General features: G+C 41.3%; 1 protein-coding gene across 2 annotated transcripts in view; it reads left to right on the top strand.

Annotated features, from left to right (window-relative positions):
* Positions 1–9,057, top strand: part of LOC147880294 (Leucine-rich repeat (LRR) family protein) — a 42,098-nt gene extending 33,041 nt beyond the window's left edge. The window contains exons 8-11 of one of the 2 annotated variants that reach the window (XM_087370583.1): positions 6,114–6,185; positions 6,351–6,422; positions 7,966–8,037; positions 8,252–9,051. In XM_087370583.1, the coding sequence (XP_087226709.1) occupies positions 6,114–6,185; positions 6,351–6,422; positions 7,966–8,037; positions 8,252–8,342 (307 nt within the window). In that variant the 3' untranslated portion in view covers positions 8,343–9,051. Of the gene's footprint in view, positions 1–6,113; positions 6,186–6,350; positions 6,423–7,965; positions 8,038–8,251 lie in introns of both variants that reach the window. The other variant, XM_087370584.1, reaches the window with a different exon arrangement.
* Positions 9,058–15,690: the final 6,633 nt, after the last annotated feature.

The following is a 15,690-nucleotide window of genomic DNA, read 5'->3' as shown; positions in this document are numbered from 1 at the left end:
ACCAGCCGGGGGCTACAGGAGGGCTATGGAGGGAGTTGAAGGAGGGCTACAGAGGGCTAGGGGGGGGCTGCGGAGAGAGATGGTGGAGAGCTACGAAAGGCTACGGAGGGAGATGGTGGAGGGCTGTGAGAGAGAGAGAGACAGAGAGAGAGAGAGAGAGAGAGAGAGAGAGAGAGATTAACGTCCACGGAAGGCCTCACGGGCCTATGGGACAAAGTGCAGAAAACACCAAAAGGGGAAAAAAATCATACAAGCCACAAAGGGCTGGAGCAAAGGACGCACTAGGGCCCTTGCGCTAAGAGAGAGAGAGAGAGAGGAGGGGGGGGGCGGGGAGAGAGGGAGGGAGGTTTATTTGCGTTTGCAAAAGGCAAAACAGCTAATGAGAACAAAAAGTAGGTTTATTTACGCTTTTTTCTTCCCCTTTATTTGCATTCCTTTCACACCTGCCCTTCTCTTTACCCCTTCTTTTTCTCGTCTTTTCCTTTACTTTTTCTTGCCTTTCCCCTCTCCCTCCAAGATAGCATGTGGTTTGGACTTGCATGGCATTGCTCTTGACACCCTTAACCATTTGGATTCCCCTCTCCCTTGAGGACAATAAACATGTGTAGAAAGCTGTCTAGGACTTGCAAGGCAGAGGAGTGGTGGGGCACATTGCTGGTCTTACCCCCACGTAACAAAAGATTTGCGATTGGATCTAGCTGATCTATGGAAGCGGTTATTTTCTCCTCCAACTTTATTCTTTGGACACCACTTTGGCACTGATGTAGAATAGTCCACTGTATCTTGGTTCAAAGTCACAACTCAGATCCTTTTGACTATCTTGAATAGGTTGGGAGAGTGGCAGGTCCAAGGATTAGTGGGAGTGGTTTACCCGTGGCATTAGGGTGTGGACTAAGAGGTTAGATATCCTTGAATTGAAGGCTAGGGATCCCATGACTTAGCCCACCACAATATGGCCACCCAAATACGGACAACATGCATATCCCTCTTATCTAAATAAGCAACTCATGAACTGATACCTACCACATTGTGTGACGATGGGCCTAGTATACATCCCCTAATCTCCGACTATTGCTAAGCTCTTACAGTGTAGATGGGAGTATGATGGCATCCTCCTGGGAATCTAGGTCTCTATCTACATATCCTTGGTCCTAGCATTGAAGTCTCCCATAAGTAGAACCTCACCCTGTTGCCTATATCTTTGGATATCCTAATACAGTGCCAAGAATGGTGAGATATGTGCCCTCCCATAGGTAGTCCTAGCATAGTGAAATGTGTATGGGGGAAAACAACATACTGCGATATACACTTCTGTGGTCTCGTGAGCTAGATCCACATGTATTGTCATCTGTATTAATGATTGTGATTTGTACCTACAATTGAGTGGAAACAGACCGCTACTCCTCTGTACCCTCGTACACCTCCAATTGAGATGGTCTCTGTTGGAATGTGGACTATGCCATGTACCCATGTACTATGGGTAGTTCCCTCTCGTGGCTTTGGTGTGTCCTAGTATACACACGCGGAAGTGTTTCACTATGGAATTAAGCTTCATCAAGTGTGTGTACTTCACAACATTCATGTGTATGCAAATAGACTGTGCTCAGAGACAAATATAGAAGCAACACTTTATATTAGCAGTCCCAGCAACATCCTTGACATCGTAGTCGAGCTCCTCCTTTGATCAATTGCCACCAGTTGATCCCGCACCACCTTCATCTTAGTGATGTGCCCTTGTACCGATTCCCTTTCATCCATACTCAATGCTATACAGCTCCATCTCGAGGTCCAAGATTCTCAACTCATTGTCGAGCTCATACGTATCCCTCAATGTCATCCATGCATTGAAAGAAGCGTCCGCCATTTGAAAATGTGGCAGGAGCATATCCGTGAGTCAATGATAGCCAAGGCTTCTGCATCCCGGATATGCCATGGTCTCACTAAGATAGGGTCTGCTGGCATTGTCACCGTCGCCAAGGTTGATGTGGCTGGAGTAGTTATGGTGGCCTGAGGTTTCAGGTCCATCCCTGTCACAATCCCCCATGACTCTCTCAACACCAAGTGGCTTCGAACCTTCATTTTCCACAATGGATAGTTGGTCCCATTGAGCTTGCTTGTCTCACCAAAGTTTGGGATGTGGTATCTGTTGGCCATGACCATGAACTGAAATAGCAAAAGGGTTTAGAGTGTCGTACACCTCTCTGAACCTGAGCCTTCTGCCTAGGTACAATCCCTTAGGTGTCTACTTGAACCTAAGCCTCCCCGTCTGGGTACAATCCTTCAGACACCAAAGATAATTCCTCCGAGCAAATGAATCAAGGTCATCCTTCAGTAAGGTCCTTGCCTTCAAGCTCCACTTCCTGAGAACTTCCGTCAGGGCTTTGATACCATGTTAGAAAACCAAAGTCCCACTAGAGGGTATTCCGCAGTGGAAGACTGATAGTTTAGCCCATGAATTACACGTGGAAGTGTTTCGCTATGGAATTAAGCTTCATATAGTGTGCATACTTTACAACATTCCTGTGTATGTGCAGACTAGCAAATAGACTGTGCTCAGAGACAAATATAGAAACAACGCTTTATTTTTCCTTCCGTCCACAAACTAGACAAGTTACAATACCAAAAAGTTCTCCTACTAAATGCCTGGCACCTCTAGATCTCTTAGTCCAGGTGTTCCATTAAGCGTATGTAGACTCTCTGTCCAAAGGATCTCTCCACCTTGCTGTTCGGAACCTCAGCCGTGGGCTGCAACCCAAGCTCAGCCTGCAGCTCCTTCAGGGTCACCTTCACCTCTTGTGGATAGGTCCAAGGCTTTCCTTCTTGCTGCTCCTGTCTGCTCTCAGAGGCTGCTCCAGATGATAATTAATGAGGCTCCAAAGCCTCCCTTTTATAGGGCAGAGGTACCCCCCCAAAATGACCGACCCAGAGGGGGATAAGCCGACCCCTCTTTCTGACTCAGCCTCCCCCCCCGTCCCCCCTCTTCGCCCCGATTTCTAGGGGCTCACAAAACAAGGCTGGCCCTTCAGGACCATTTGCAGGGCCAACCTGCCACGTGGCATTGTGCCACTGGCCAGGCCCCTTTCAGCCCTATTTCAGGACCTATTGTACGCCCAAGTCCTGCCCAATACCTGCGCCTGTATGCCTTTATAAATCTGCCTCTGATCAGGCCTTGACAAGGCACCAACCAGGCTGCCATACCTCCATACATATGCCTGCACACCCCGTACTGCTGATGGCATCATCACGTCTTCCTACAGCATCTGCGCAGCCTATTGCAGGCCTCCAAGGCACCCTGCATGCTCCAGGTACCTCTGTGTATGTGCTGCCCACATAACAGCCCATGATGCTGTCCATGTGGCAGCCCCTTAATACTTTCCCTTGTTTTCTGAATAGTGCCCACATGGCAGCCAAGATGCTGCCCATGTGGTACTCCCTGAAGCCCTAGGTTCACCCCTCAAATGCTCTCCTCATATGGGGGCTTACAGACGCCCATTCCTGTTCTAAAGGGCAAGTGACAACCACTTGGAGGTGAGTTTCCCATCCTGAATAATGCACCCACTTTTCCTGTCCATGACCCTCTTTATATTTTCTTTCTTTTTCTTGATTTGCGTAAGGGTCACTAAAATCCTCATTGATAAAGAGGGTCCATGACCCTCTTTATATTTTCTTTCTTTTTCTTGATTTGCGTAAGGGTCACTAAAATCCTCATTGATATTAGTAAACAATGGTAACTTTCCTCTTTGTTTCAAGGGGTCCCATCTCATTTGAGCATGTTTGAAATTGATGATGAGAGGCTTCTCCCATGAATCATGTTTTGTTGCCCTCCATGCATTCTCAATTTGTGCTGATTGCATCCTCATTTTGCCCAAGCATTTTCGGGTTTGAGGCTTTGTTCTTCTATTTTCCTCCTCAAACGTTTCGTGAATTACCCTTAGGGTATGTGTCCATTTACCATATCTGACCAAGGCTTGGCTTCTTTGGTATGCTTTTCGATTTTGACCTTGATTTTGGCCTCCATTACTTGCCCCCCAGCTTTCTGCAATTCCTCTAGAATTTTTTAAGTCTGCACTTTTCTATCACAAAGCATCTAGAGTCTTTGATTCAAGCATCCTCACTGTTACGAAGAATTTTGTATAAATGGATGCTCAAGTATGTTTTGTATGTGTGAGAGCAAATGTTTATACTATGGTCTACACCCACTGTTGGGCATCGATGATGTCAGTGGGGATGTCATAGTAGCTAGTCCATTGCTATGCGCGATGGAGTTCATGGCACTATTTTTTGTGTCTTTAGGATGAGTTTGGGCATGTTCCTGGATTCATCTAGATATATATCCTCGTTCCTTATGTATTTCTTGTATCTCGTGCTCAAGTGCTTTGAGGTTAGAGGCTTATTCTTCATTTGCATCTGGTATGTCCACGAGGATGATCATCCTCTCCATGCACAGGGCGGTACAGTCCTCCATTTTTGTCAATGCAGTCGTGAACTAATAAGGTATTTTCCTTGGGTTTTGGGCATAAGCTTGAATGCATCCTCAAGTGCCTTGATTGCCCCATTCCATTTTGGCCAAATTTTCCATCCTACAAGCTTAAAAGAGACTCCTACTTAAAAGTGCGGAAGGGTGTGCCTGCCTGCCCCAGAAAGTGTCTGAGTTCTTCCTTGATTGTATCTATGGCTACATCAGGCAAGACCACAAGATACTGCTACTGATGGAGCTGGTCTTGAGTCCCAAATACTTGGATAATGTAAGAACGAAGTTGTGAACGAAGTTTGTGTAGGAGGTCCACAAGACTCTTGGTACACTCTAATATCTGTAAGGCAAAGAGACCCAATGACACTATGACAGGACTGGTTGCCATGGGGCTAGATGGAAGGACTTCGTGAGTGGTTGTCTTTGCATCAGTGGCTAGACCAGGCTAGATGGAAGGAAATGTGTGAGTAGTTGTCTTTGCATCAGTGGGTAAACTGTGAGCCTGGATATCTGTAAGGCAAAGCAGGAGACCCTAATGACACTATGGCTGCACCCATGAGGGCTGCATGTGTATCACTCTAACTATGCAAACGATTATATATGATCAACCCGTGAGCTGTACAGATTTGGATCTTCTGCTATGTGCTGAAAATTGTACTTGACATCCACCTGTGGGAGCAGGGGACATCTGAAAAAAATCTAAGAACTCTACCTACATGTTACAGGTCCTGGCGATCAGAATTTCCCTTGCTGCCCATACCTCTGGGTTCCCTTGTATACTACCAAGAAGGAAATATCATACATACTTGAACTGTTGGCATACTCAGATGTCTTTGGGGGAAAATAGTATCAAGTTGGCATACTCAGATACCTTTGGGGGAAAATAGTACGCTGCGATATACAAATCTAGAATGGAGGCCTTGTGGCCGTATATGGCATGCTAGAGCATCGCACAAATACTGCACATGCTACACGCCTGTTATTGACTACTCATATGGCCTTTCCCTTATTCTATTCTCGTGGACATAAAACTTCTCTCTATAGCCAAAAGGATTTGCTGACTTCCCGCTAGTACCCCTAATTTAGTCATTTGAACCCCCAAAACTTAATGGAGTTGGATTGGAAGGGCTTTTGGTAGGCTATACGCGTACACTATCTCAATGATCGTGGTCGAATAGGAAGAACCACAAGTGGCCTCTTGCACACCTTTGAGAAAATTACCGGACCTCTTTCGGACCTCTACACAAGAACCATTGGGATATTGCACAAGCTTGGAATCACTAGCAAATAACCATCAACCTAACTTCGAAACTTCCTCTTCTTTAGCATGGATGGGATTATAGCCCCTCGGTCCGTTTCTCAGACCCACCTAGATATTGGGGATCTAGTCTGTTGATGCAAAGGATATTTTGGAGTTAGCATAGGATGAACATGATGGCGCTCATATGTTATTAGAGGATCATGCTGGAGATTCACTTAATGATTCACATGACTGACCACATGCTTTTTTATGAAAAAGCGCAATGAAAACTGCACTGTCTTCACTATAGGGCAATCCCACATTTGTTGAATTCAAACCACAGTATGCTAGATATATTGCTATTGGGTAGACTCTGACCTAACCATCTGACGGTTGGTTCAGATATTTAAATGATAACTGGTTAACCGGTGGAATACCATCTCAGCTTGCACAGATTGGAAACCTTGAGATCCTGTAAGTAAACATAGTGTGTGTCTATATGGTTGTATGATCTTGGCCATATAACTTTTTATTTTGTCTTCTCATCTTGATCAATGGTGTCACTTTAGATTGCAGTTAACTACGATAATAAAATTTGAAGATCTGTCTTGCTACTGAGCTTCATAAATGGTCTTTCAGATATCTTTCCCACAACAAGTTGACAGGGCCAGTGCCTGAATCATTGGCATTTCTTCCCAGGCTGACTTATTTGTGAGCTCTCTCTCTCTCTCTCTCTCTCTCTCTCTCTCTCTCTCTCTTCACTACACTCTCTCAAAAGGCATGCAAATCTCACTGTGGCGGCTGTTCTATGTCAAATACCATATTTGCACTAATACAGACAGGGCTTGCTAGAATGGTGAAAATGTTTCTTTAATGTGGGGATGGTTGGATAGGATTCTTAAGGTGAATGTTTTTAGCTTTAGCGGCAGTTTTTGTCACACTAACTGAATATTGTTTGTAATGAAGGAGAAAAAGGGCAAGTTAGAGGCCCTTTAGGTGGAAAATGTGGAGGGACTATATAAGTCCCCATCCACCCCTTAATATGTGCCTTTGATATGACATCTAATCCTATCTACTCTTCCACCTCCTTCCTGCTACCTGCTCCCCACTCTCTCTCACTCTCTCTCTCTTCCCAACACACACTCTCTCTCCCTCTCTCTCTTCTACCTCATTCTCTCACTCCTGCCCCTCCTGTTCCCCCTTTTCCCCCATCTCTCTCTCCCTTCTGCTCCTCTATCCCCTTTCTCCAAATCTGTCCCTATTACTTTTCTACATTGGTATCAAAGCACGACTTTGGCACCTTTGCTTGCTTCCCCATTCATCTTCACTCAAATCCCAAGAGCTGCTATGCCAATGCTAACATCAGATTGCAAGCAGCACCTTATCCCCAATCGCAACGCTTTTGCCCCAAGCACGCATGGGATCACGGCAATGCAAGCAAGCACAAAACACTAAGGACGGGAAAACATCCCGTCTTCTCTAGTTGCCTGCGCCATCCAGTCTGCTCGCATTGCCTTTGTCCGTCGCCTTGATCCTGTCGTCTGCCCTGGCCGTCGCCGCCTCCTGCGCCGCCCACGCCGTCGGTTGCGCCACCTACCCATGCCTCGTGCCACCTAGTAGGGGGTGGATGGGGACTTATATAGTCCCTCCACATTTTCCACCTAAAGGGGCTCTAACTTGGCCCTTTTTCCCCTTCATTACATTGTTTGTGGAATTTTATAAGGAGGCTTCATCAAACTAGTTTTTAAAGGCATCGTGGCTGATTAGGTTTGCTAACACTGTACGAGTTTTGCTTGTAGAAAGGTTTTTGTTGCAGTGAATTTTCAGTGTATATTCTTACGCAGCAGACTCTTCTGGTCTGCAATACCACATACTCCAGATGATTTAAGATGGATTTGATAACCTTGTCACCTCTCAGAAATTGAGGCTGCATGCATTTTGTTAAGTTTCTGCCACGTTGTGGGGATTACACACACAAGCACACACGCCTGAGCTCGCATCTGTCCAGATGTGCATGTTTTCGTATTGAGGCTTTTGTATATCCTCCCCCCCTCCCTCCCTCCCTCCCTCTGCACGTCTAGCATACGGTATTTCGTTGGTGCTCAAAGTGGATCAACTTGTGTAATATTTAAATCATGTTATCCTCATCTTACGCTTGTATTGTGAATGTGTGGTAAATGTCTTCTGTATATTACTTCCATTAAAGCTCATTGATTATCTTTCTTGTAAAGCTGAGTGATTTATTGATCAACAGGTATCTTAATAACAACATGCTGACTGGAAGAATTCCAGAACCATTCTACCAACATCAAAGCTTAAAGGAAATGTGAGATTTCTCTTCCCCCTTGTTTTGAACCCCCCTTTTATTTTCCCTCCTCCTTCCTAAAAGTGTCCTCCCTTTGTCTGCTCCTTACTTTAAGAACAATCCAAAAAGGGAAAAAGAGGTAACAACATGCTGTGCTCTTCTCAGGTTTGTCTTGTTGAAAACAGGTTTGTCCTTATCATGAATGTCTGCAAGAAAGCTTTTTCTTTTTTTGCAGGTATATTGAAGGGAATAACTTTAGCCCTGGTGTAAAGCCTGTTGGTGTTCATAGGGTAATGGAGATCTCTGACACAGAGTTCTTGTTTTAGACAGTGAGTTGCACATTTTGCTGGACTGTTTTTGTATATATATATATGCATAGTACATGACATCGTGTTTCCTACACCTATGGGATTGGGCTCAAGGTTCATACCATTGACATGTGACTGTGAAGTCCTGCTGAGCTGATTGGGCAGCAGTTGCAATGTGTGACACTATGGAGCTGGATAGGTTGGATTCATATGTTGGGCGTTTCTAAAGACATAAATATTTGAAAAGCTCATACAGAGCAATGAAACATTGTTGGAGGGGTCTTGATCCAATTGTGCATCTTTATTGATTTTGTGGCTACAATTATTGTCTAAGATATGCAATCTATTAGCAGTCAAGTGTGTGAGGAGGATTCAGTCTGTATTCTGTATGCAGAGATTGACAGAGTAATCTTTCAACCTTCTGTCAATTTCCAAATGTGTCCCACATAGTGGCAATGGAAGTGGTAAAAAAACGAGGACATCAATTCATACTTTCCTCAACCCCCCCAGGGCTGTTGTTTGTAATTAGTAGCTCTGTACAGCTTAGAATTTACAAGATTACTTCAGCCTAGTCGTTGACGGAAATCTGCTTGCAGTAGAATCTCAGGCAACACAATGGCAGTAGTGTAAATTATTTTGATAGTGAATTCTAGAAGTTACTATTTAACATTTCCTCAAATTTTAGTGAGTCCCTAGAATCTAGAAATTGACTGTGGCAATGTCTTTGTTGCTTGCTGATTGGTATCATGATGCAGTCAACTAAGCAAGGGTTCCACTAGACCTGTATTCGAATTTTATTATCAAAAGATTGTGCTTGAAATACTGTAGTTTTACTGGCACTCCTTTGGTGCAATTGCCAAAACTGGAAGCAAGGCATTTTCTGTTCATATAAGAAGCAATTACACAAGCGTTCAATATCTGATTCAACATGCTATTCTTATTGTTGCTGGAGCACGGATCTAAATCATTTCAATTGGTCTCCTTTAATAGGTGGATCTTTTATCATGATTAAAAAACGAACTCATTTTTTGAATGCTGAATATATTGAACTGGATGCTAGCAGGCCATCTTGTATGTTGAAGTGTTTTCACCCTTGTAGCTCTTTTACCTAGAGCTGTGGGACTAAATGATATACTCTCATATTCACATTGTTTTGGCTTGGATGAAGAAAATGTGGACTGTTTTTAATTGGCCTCGCCAATTTTTGTCATGACCAAGTCTATGAGAAGCTCAATCAGAAGGCAAATGGATGCTCTTGAGTGTTTGCACATGCTTGACGAGGGCATGTGCATTTTTGATACTCTCATTACGCACTAATAATGTTGTTAGGGATGCCATTGTAGCTAGTCCTTGCTATATATTATGGAGTTTATGGTAAATATGAGGCGTTCATCAAAGAGTCACAAGATAAAGTTCATTGTACAAGCAACAATAGTATCTCGTAAAATCATTCTTATTGTTTATCATTAAGATGTTAAAGCTTGCCACCATCCCACAATACACAGTTAAAACTTGCCATCTTAAGGAAACATGCTTTAATGTATATTATAGTTGTCTATTTCATCAACATTTCAAACACTCATTAAAAAAAAGATAAATTGTTTGAAAAGTACGGAGTGCTTCATAAGTTTAAATGAATGTAATCAAGAGTCATAAGCCATAAATAATCTAAAGGGTTGCATCTGATGAAAGCTATAAATCATGGAATCAATTTGAGTGATTCATACCCCAAAATAAGTGAACCTAGGATTTGCGAACTTGAAACTTGGAACCCGCAACAAATGTATCTCAAATAGGTTAGGTTAAAATAAATGAACCAAAAACCCAAAAGATGGATTTTGGAACAAGCAAACCTAAAATCTAGAAGAAGGGAACTCTGAAGGCCAAACAAGTAGACTTGAAACCTGAAATAATTGAATTCGGATATTGGAACAAGTGAACTCAGAATAACTATATTGAGTAAACACAAAACTTGAAACAAGAACCTAGTACACAAAATGAGTGATTCCCAAACCTAAAACCTAGGATAATTGAAGCCAAAACCTAGAACAAGTTAATATTGAACCCAAATCTTGAAACTTGTGAATTGTTCCAAAGAAAACTTGAAACTTCAGGCAAGTATGCAAGTGCACTTCTTCTTTGCAATGTGTGTGTGTGTGTGTGTGGAAGTCTTTAGCTCTTATTAACATAGATCAAAACATATTGTTTTAGCATTTCTTTTCTCAAAATATTCTTAGAGCACACTACTATTTTGCTCCTACTTTTTCTTTGTTCATTAAATTGTTCTAAATTTGGCTTTGGATTTATGCATGGTGGTGGTTATTGTGGTGATAATGTGGCTCTCTCCAAGCTTTTGAAAGTTGAGAACACTACTTACTAAGCCCTGCTTGCCAAGCTTTTCCATATATACTAACTCTAATAATGTTTTTGTTGTCAAATGCATATTGGGATTATATTGCTGTATTTAAAGGTTATATTGTCGAATGCATATTGGGATTATCTAGGGTATGTTGAAAAGTTCCATTTCTATTATCTGGATTTTAAATCTTCAAAATTTCTTGCTTTACTCTTAGCACAGCTAGTATTTTACAACACTCCCATGCTTGTAGTCCCAATTGCAACTCTAGCTTTGTTCTCTAATGCTTGTATAATACCAACATTCGATAAAATTGTTTGTATATAGCCAAGAGTTTGAACAACTTGACTATGTTTTCCCTATGTGTTTCCATTTATATTTGATAGCTCAGTCGGCAACCCCACCAAAGTCAAAGAGCTAGCCATGGTTGAACGAGTTCTTGGTAGGGCTTGTTTTCCTTTTTCCTTCTAGGTTGGTTGAATACAAAATTTCCATGTTGTTTGTGGGGGCGAAAACATTAAGTACATTTGTCCTAAAATTAGCATCGCTTCAATGCTTGGAAATTGAAATCAAGAGTCATTCTCCTATTCTCTTTTCCTCAATGTTGCTCAAATGTTTTGGTTTTTTTTGGATGTTGCTCCAATTTTGACTTGTGTTTGTTTTGACTTGTTGTTTGGATGTTGCTCAAATGTGTTTGTTTTTACTTGTGTTTGTGTTACATTGATGTTAGATTCTCAATGGTATTTCCTTGTGTGTGAGTTTGTTTCATAAAGTGCCTTGCCTTGATAATCTTTTTGGATTTGTTGGAATTTTTCAAGCTAGAAGCTTACTTGGTGCAATGTGTTTTTAGGAGGTAGTTGTAGCAATTGTTTTGATGATGTTAGGAATTGTATGTATTAAGGGAAATGACATAATGAAGCTAATCTTTAATATTCAAAAGAAACACTTTACTCCTTGGGATGGGCAACGACAAATTTCTTTAATGTCTGTCTAAGTTGAAAAATTAACATGATTTAATAAAAGTAAGGTTGATATGTTGTAATACATAGAGATGAAAAATAGAAATATTTGTTAAGTTAGTTTATTAATGATTCCATGCGTCTATTCACATTTTGAAACACTTTACTTGGTTATTTAGGATAGAGTGTAGAACATGTGAATTGATACTTGTATAATGAGAGATTAACAAGATTAATATGATAAGAAGGCCTTTAACAACCTTGAGTGGAGTTTAGAGATTCCAAGACAAAGGATCTCATGCTTTGACAAAGAGGTCTTGTTAGAAGAATTGACCTTTAGTCTCTCAAAGATCTCCAATGAGAATCAATACAATAAGAAGACTTTGCTAAGATTTATTGGAATTTTAGAGATGCCTACATCAAGGATCTCATACTTTGACAAGGTAGAAGAATGGCCCTTTAGTCTCTCAAAGATCTCAAATATATGGGGATGGGAGGATCTGAACAACTTAAAAGATTTCCCCTAGGATAAAGATCTTCTTTTGATAGAGTAGAAGAATGGCCCTTTAGTCTCTCAAAGATCGCAAATCGATGGGGGTGGGAGGATCTAAACAACTTCAAAGATTTTCCCTAAGATAAGGTTTCGCTCTGCAGTTGCGAGTTTTGTGTGCACCTAACAACTCAAGTTGTATACAAGTGCTCAACTTGATATGGTATTAAGTGATTCTTGCCATCAATGGAAAACCATTTTAAAGGACTTAGGTGTCTTACTATGGTTGACCTTGCATAAAGCTATGTGTACTACTATGGTTGACCTTGCATATACCTTTGTGTACTTCCTTATAGTTAAGACTTAGGTGTCCTACCATGGTTGACCTTGGATAAAGATACGTGTACTTCCCTATAGGATGAGAAAGTTGGGGTGGTGCTAAAGGTGCCATACAGAAAAGGAGGATGTTGCTTATATCTTCATTCCCCATGGTTATCTGGGACTCCATGATCAAATGGTTCGAGATTGATAGGATCCTTAATTGGGAACCTATTCTCCCAATGAGTGGCATTCCTCCAAAGTGAACTAAGTCATTATTGTTTCAAGTATAGACTACTTGCAAACTATTTTGGAAGTGTATTGATGGTGTGCTAACTGCCAATTCGAGGTGTCGCGGGAAGTTGATGATGAGAGTCTTTAACATTACAAAAATAAAAATGGAGTGAATGCCCTCAACTAGTGGACCAGCTCATCTAGGAATTTGATGATTAGAGTGTTAATATGGTTGAAGCTTGTACAAATTGTATAATATTGATCTAGCTACTTTTTTAATGCAGTACAGAACAAAAGATTTTTTTTTAATAAAATAAAATAAAAATGCTCTCTCTCTCTCTCTCTCTCTCTCTCTCTCTCTCTCTCTCTCTCTCTCTCTCTCTCTCTCTCTCTCTCTCTCTTGTGTGTGTGTGTGTGTTGACGCTTCAATTCCCCACTTGTGAAAAACCTAGAAAAGGCGCCAACCCAATGTTGTGCTTGGTGAAGATGCCTTCTCTTGCAATCCTAAGGATGGCATGCTCGGGTGTGGACTCTCCACTACAAAATGGTGCTCGGTTAAGGCTCCACTGCTACCAAGGTCGGCACTTGGTGACCATACTTGGACCTTTGGCTCCATGTTAGCTTAACTCGAGGTCTAACATTTTGCATCGTCTGTGAGTTGGCCTTCTCATTCATTTTGATGTTCCACTGAAGAAATAACCATCAGCTCAAAATCCAAACTCTCCATAAACGAGTGCTTGAACTCCTAATTGCCATGATGGACCTTCATCCACCATCCTTGTGGGTCACCACAACCCAACACTATCCTCTGCATTAAGGATCCTGTCATATCTCCACCTAACCCTTACAAGTGTTTAGATATATTTTCTCATTATAGTCACCCTGTGTGTGCTACTACCAGCATTGTGTCTTGGAAAAACTCTATAAGCCACTCTTCAATAGCTTCTTGGAGAGCAAGCAGTATAGCCCTTTGCCACTTGAAGTCCAAGTTTCAGTTGTTGCATATTGCCCTCACAAGCCTCTGGAATGGTGCCATGATGCATACGCAATGGCTTTTTGGGCCTTCCTAAGCTCCATCAAGATAGATCTACCTTGGCTGAGTCTTTTCTTCCTGTTCCTTGCTAGCATATGCATAGACTTGCCCTTCTTTCAGGATTTTGATCTTGATGTAGCTATGGCAGCCCCTGTAATGTCAAGTCCCTTACCATTCTTCCTGGATGTTGCTTTTGTTCTTGCCATACTCTATTGTTTTCTTTTCCTAAACATAAATCCAAACATACCAAAGAAATAAGCCACGCAAACATTTGCTTGAAAACACGATTTGGAGTAGACATTTGAAGAAACTGACGAAATTGCATTTTAGAGAAAATTTGTTTGTAGTATACTCTAACAAATAAGTTTGAAACGACATCCTCCTAATTTTGATGTAGCATACTCTAGAATGCAAGTGAGTTGTGCTTAAAAGAAACAAATGATATAGTGTCTTTGAGAAAAAGCTAGAGAAAGACCATTTTACCTTAACAATTGGCAGAACACAATGACTCCCTTATAGTTATGAAGGTAATATGAGCTTGATGGGTGATAGATTTCTTAAAATTTTTTTCGGTTATTTCTAGGTGATTATGGCTACAAATACAAAAGGGTTTTGTGGGGATAGATACTCAAATTAAAAAACAACCCACATGATGGAAACAAATAGTGCAACAGGGCTATTATATTAGTTTGTAGGAACAATACATTACTCTAGATGATGCCTTGGTAGTTCATTAAACTAATGGAAGAAATACCTATATGCAAGGTTATGGAACAAGCCTACATAATAGTGACAATGAAACAACTTGATGGGTGAAAGTTAGATGATGAGCCAAGAAATAATGAGCAAACATATGGTAGAAATCAAGAGGGAGAGGTTGACTAGCAAGATAAGGATTTGGATGCACTTACACATGATACCTTTAGGCATGTGAAATGGGTCCATTGTACTTACATGTTTGAGCATTATGGCTTTAGTACTGAAGTTTTTGGTGTAATTATTTTCAAGGGGTAGCGGATTACACAACCTTATGTGCATGCCACTATTTTAGTCCATTCACAATGAGGATTTATGGAAACTTATTTATCAAAACTGCTTGAAAATCTTGCAATGATATCAATCTTGGGAATTGTGCCTTGTATAAGCAAAGGCAACTCTACAAAAGAACTAACTAAGCTTGAAGGAGACAATTGGAATGGAGTGATTGTAATAGAATGTATGACTAGGCCTCATTATTCCGATTTTGATGTTCATGTTACATGCAACCTGATGGTATTGTGTGGGAAAAGGGCCAGAAACATACATCCAGTGTGAATGGTGGTTTTGTTATAGATTTGGTTGCATAATATCTTGAATATCAACATATGCAACTTCATGCCTCACCTTCAAGAAATAAGGGATACTCATTAGAATGCTTGATTGGATCTTGGTTTATTGTATTTTGAGGATTATGGAAGAGCTGACTTGCTCAATCATGCTCAGTTATAGCCAATATGCCATGTGTACTCAAGACTTTGGGTTAGCATGCACTTTGGGTTGCACATGCTTGATAGCTTTTGGGGGATGTGCATCTTTATGTAGTCTTCCTACTACAACAAAAATAGGGCAGCGGACCCTTTTCGACCACGAGGTCAAAAAAGATTTAGCATTTGCCTATATAATCCAATGCCCTCCTTGTTCTACCAAAATAGGATCTAGCATTTGCTTATATAATTTAATGCCCTCTCCTTGTTCTATGAAAATAGGTTCAAACAATGTGTTTATTTACTTTATTCTCAGAGGGTTGGACTATGGTGTATCTTGTCACAAGGAAAGATTGTGGGACCATGCTTACATAACTCCTAGCAAGCCTGATTTGTCTCTCCCAAATTATTTGGCTGCTTGGAGACTAGATACACCATGTTTGAGCAAAGACATCGTCTTTGGGAGACATCAAAAGACTTGTATGCTAGCTTCCAAGTATTGGGACCTATGTT

The sequence above is a fragment of the Dipteris shenzhenensis genome, chromosome 32, assembly GCF_047967505.1.
Source record: "Dipteris shenzhenensis isolate YYH24624 ecotype China chromosome 32, Dip_SZ_1.0, whole genome shotgun sequence".
Lineage (NCBI taxonomy): Eukaryota > Viridiplantae > Streptophyta > Polypodiopsida > Gleicheniales > Dipteridaceae > Dipteris > Dipteris shenzhenensis.
The sequence above is the reverse complement of the archived record's forward strand: the minus strand, read 5'-3'. Positions and strand labels throughout refer to the sequence as shown.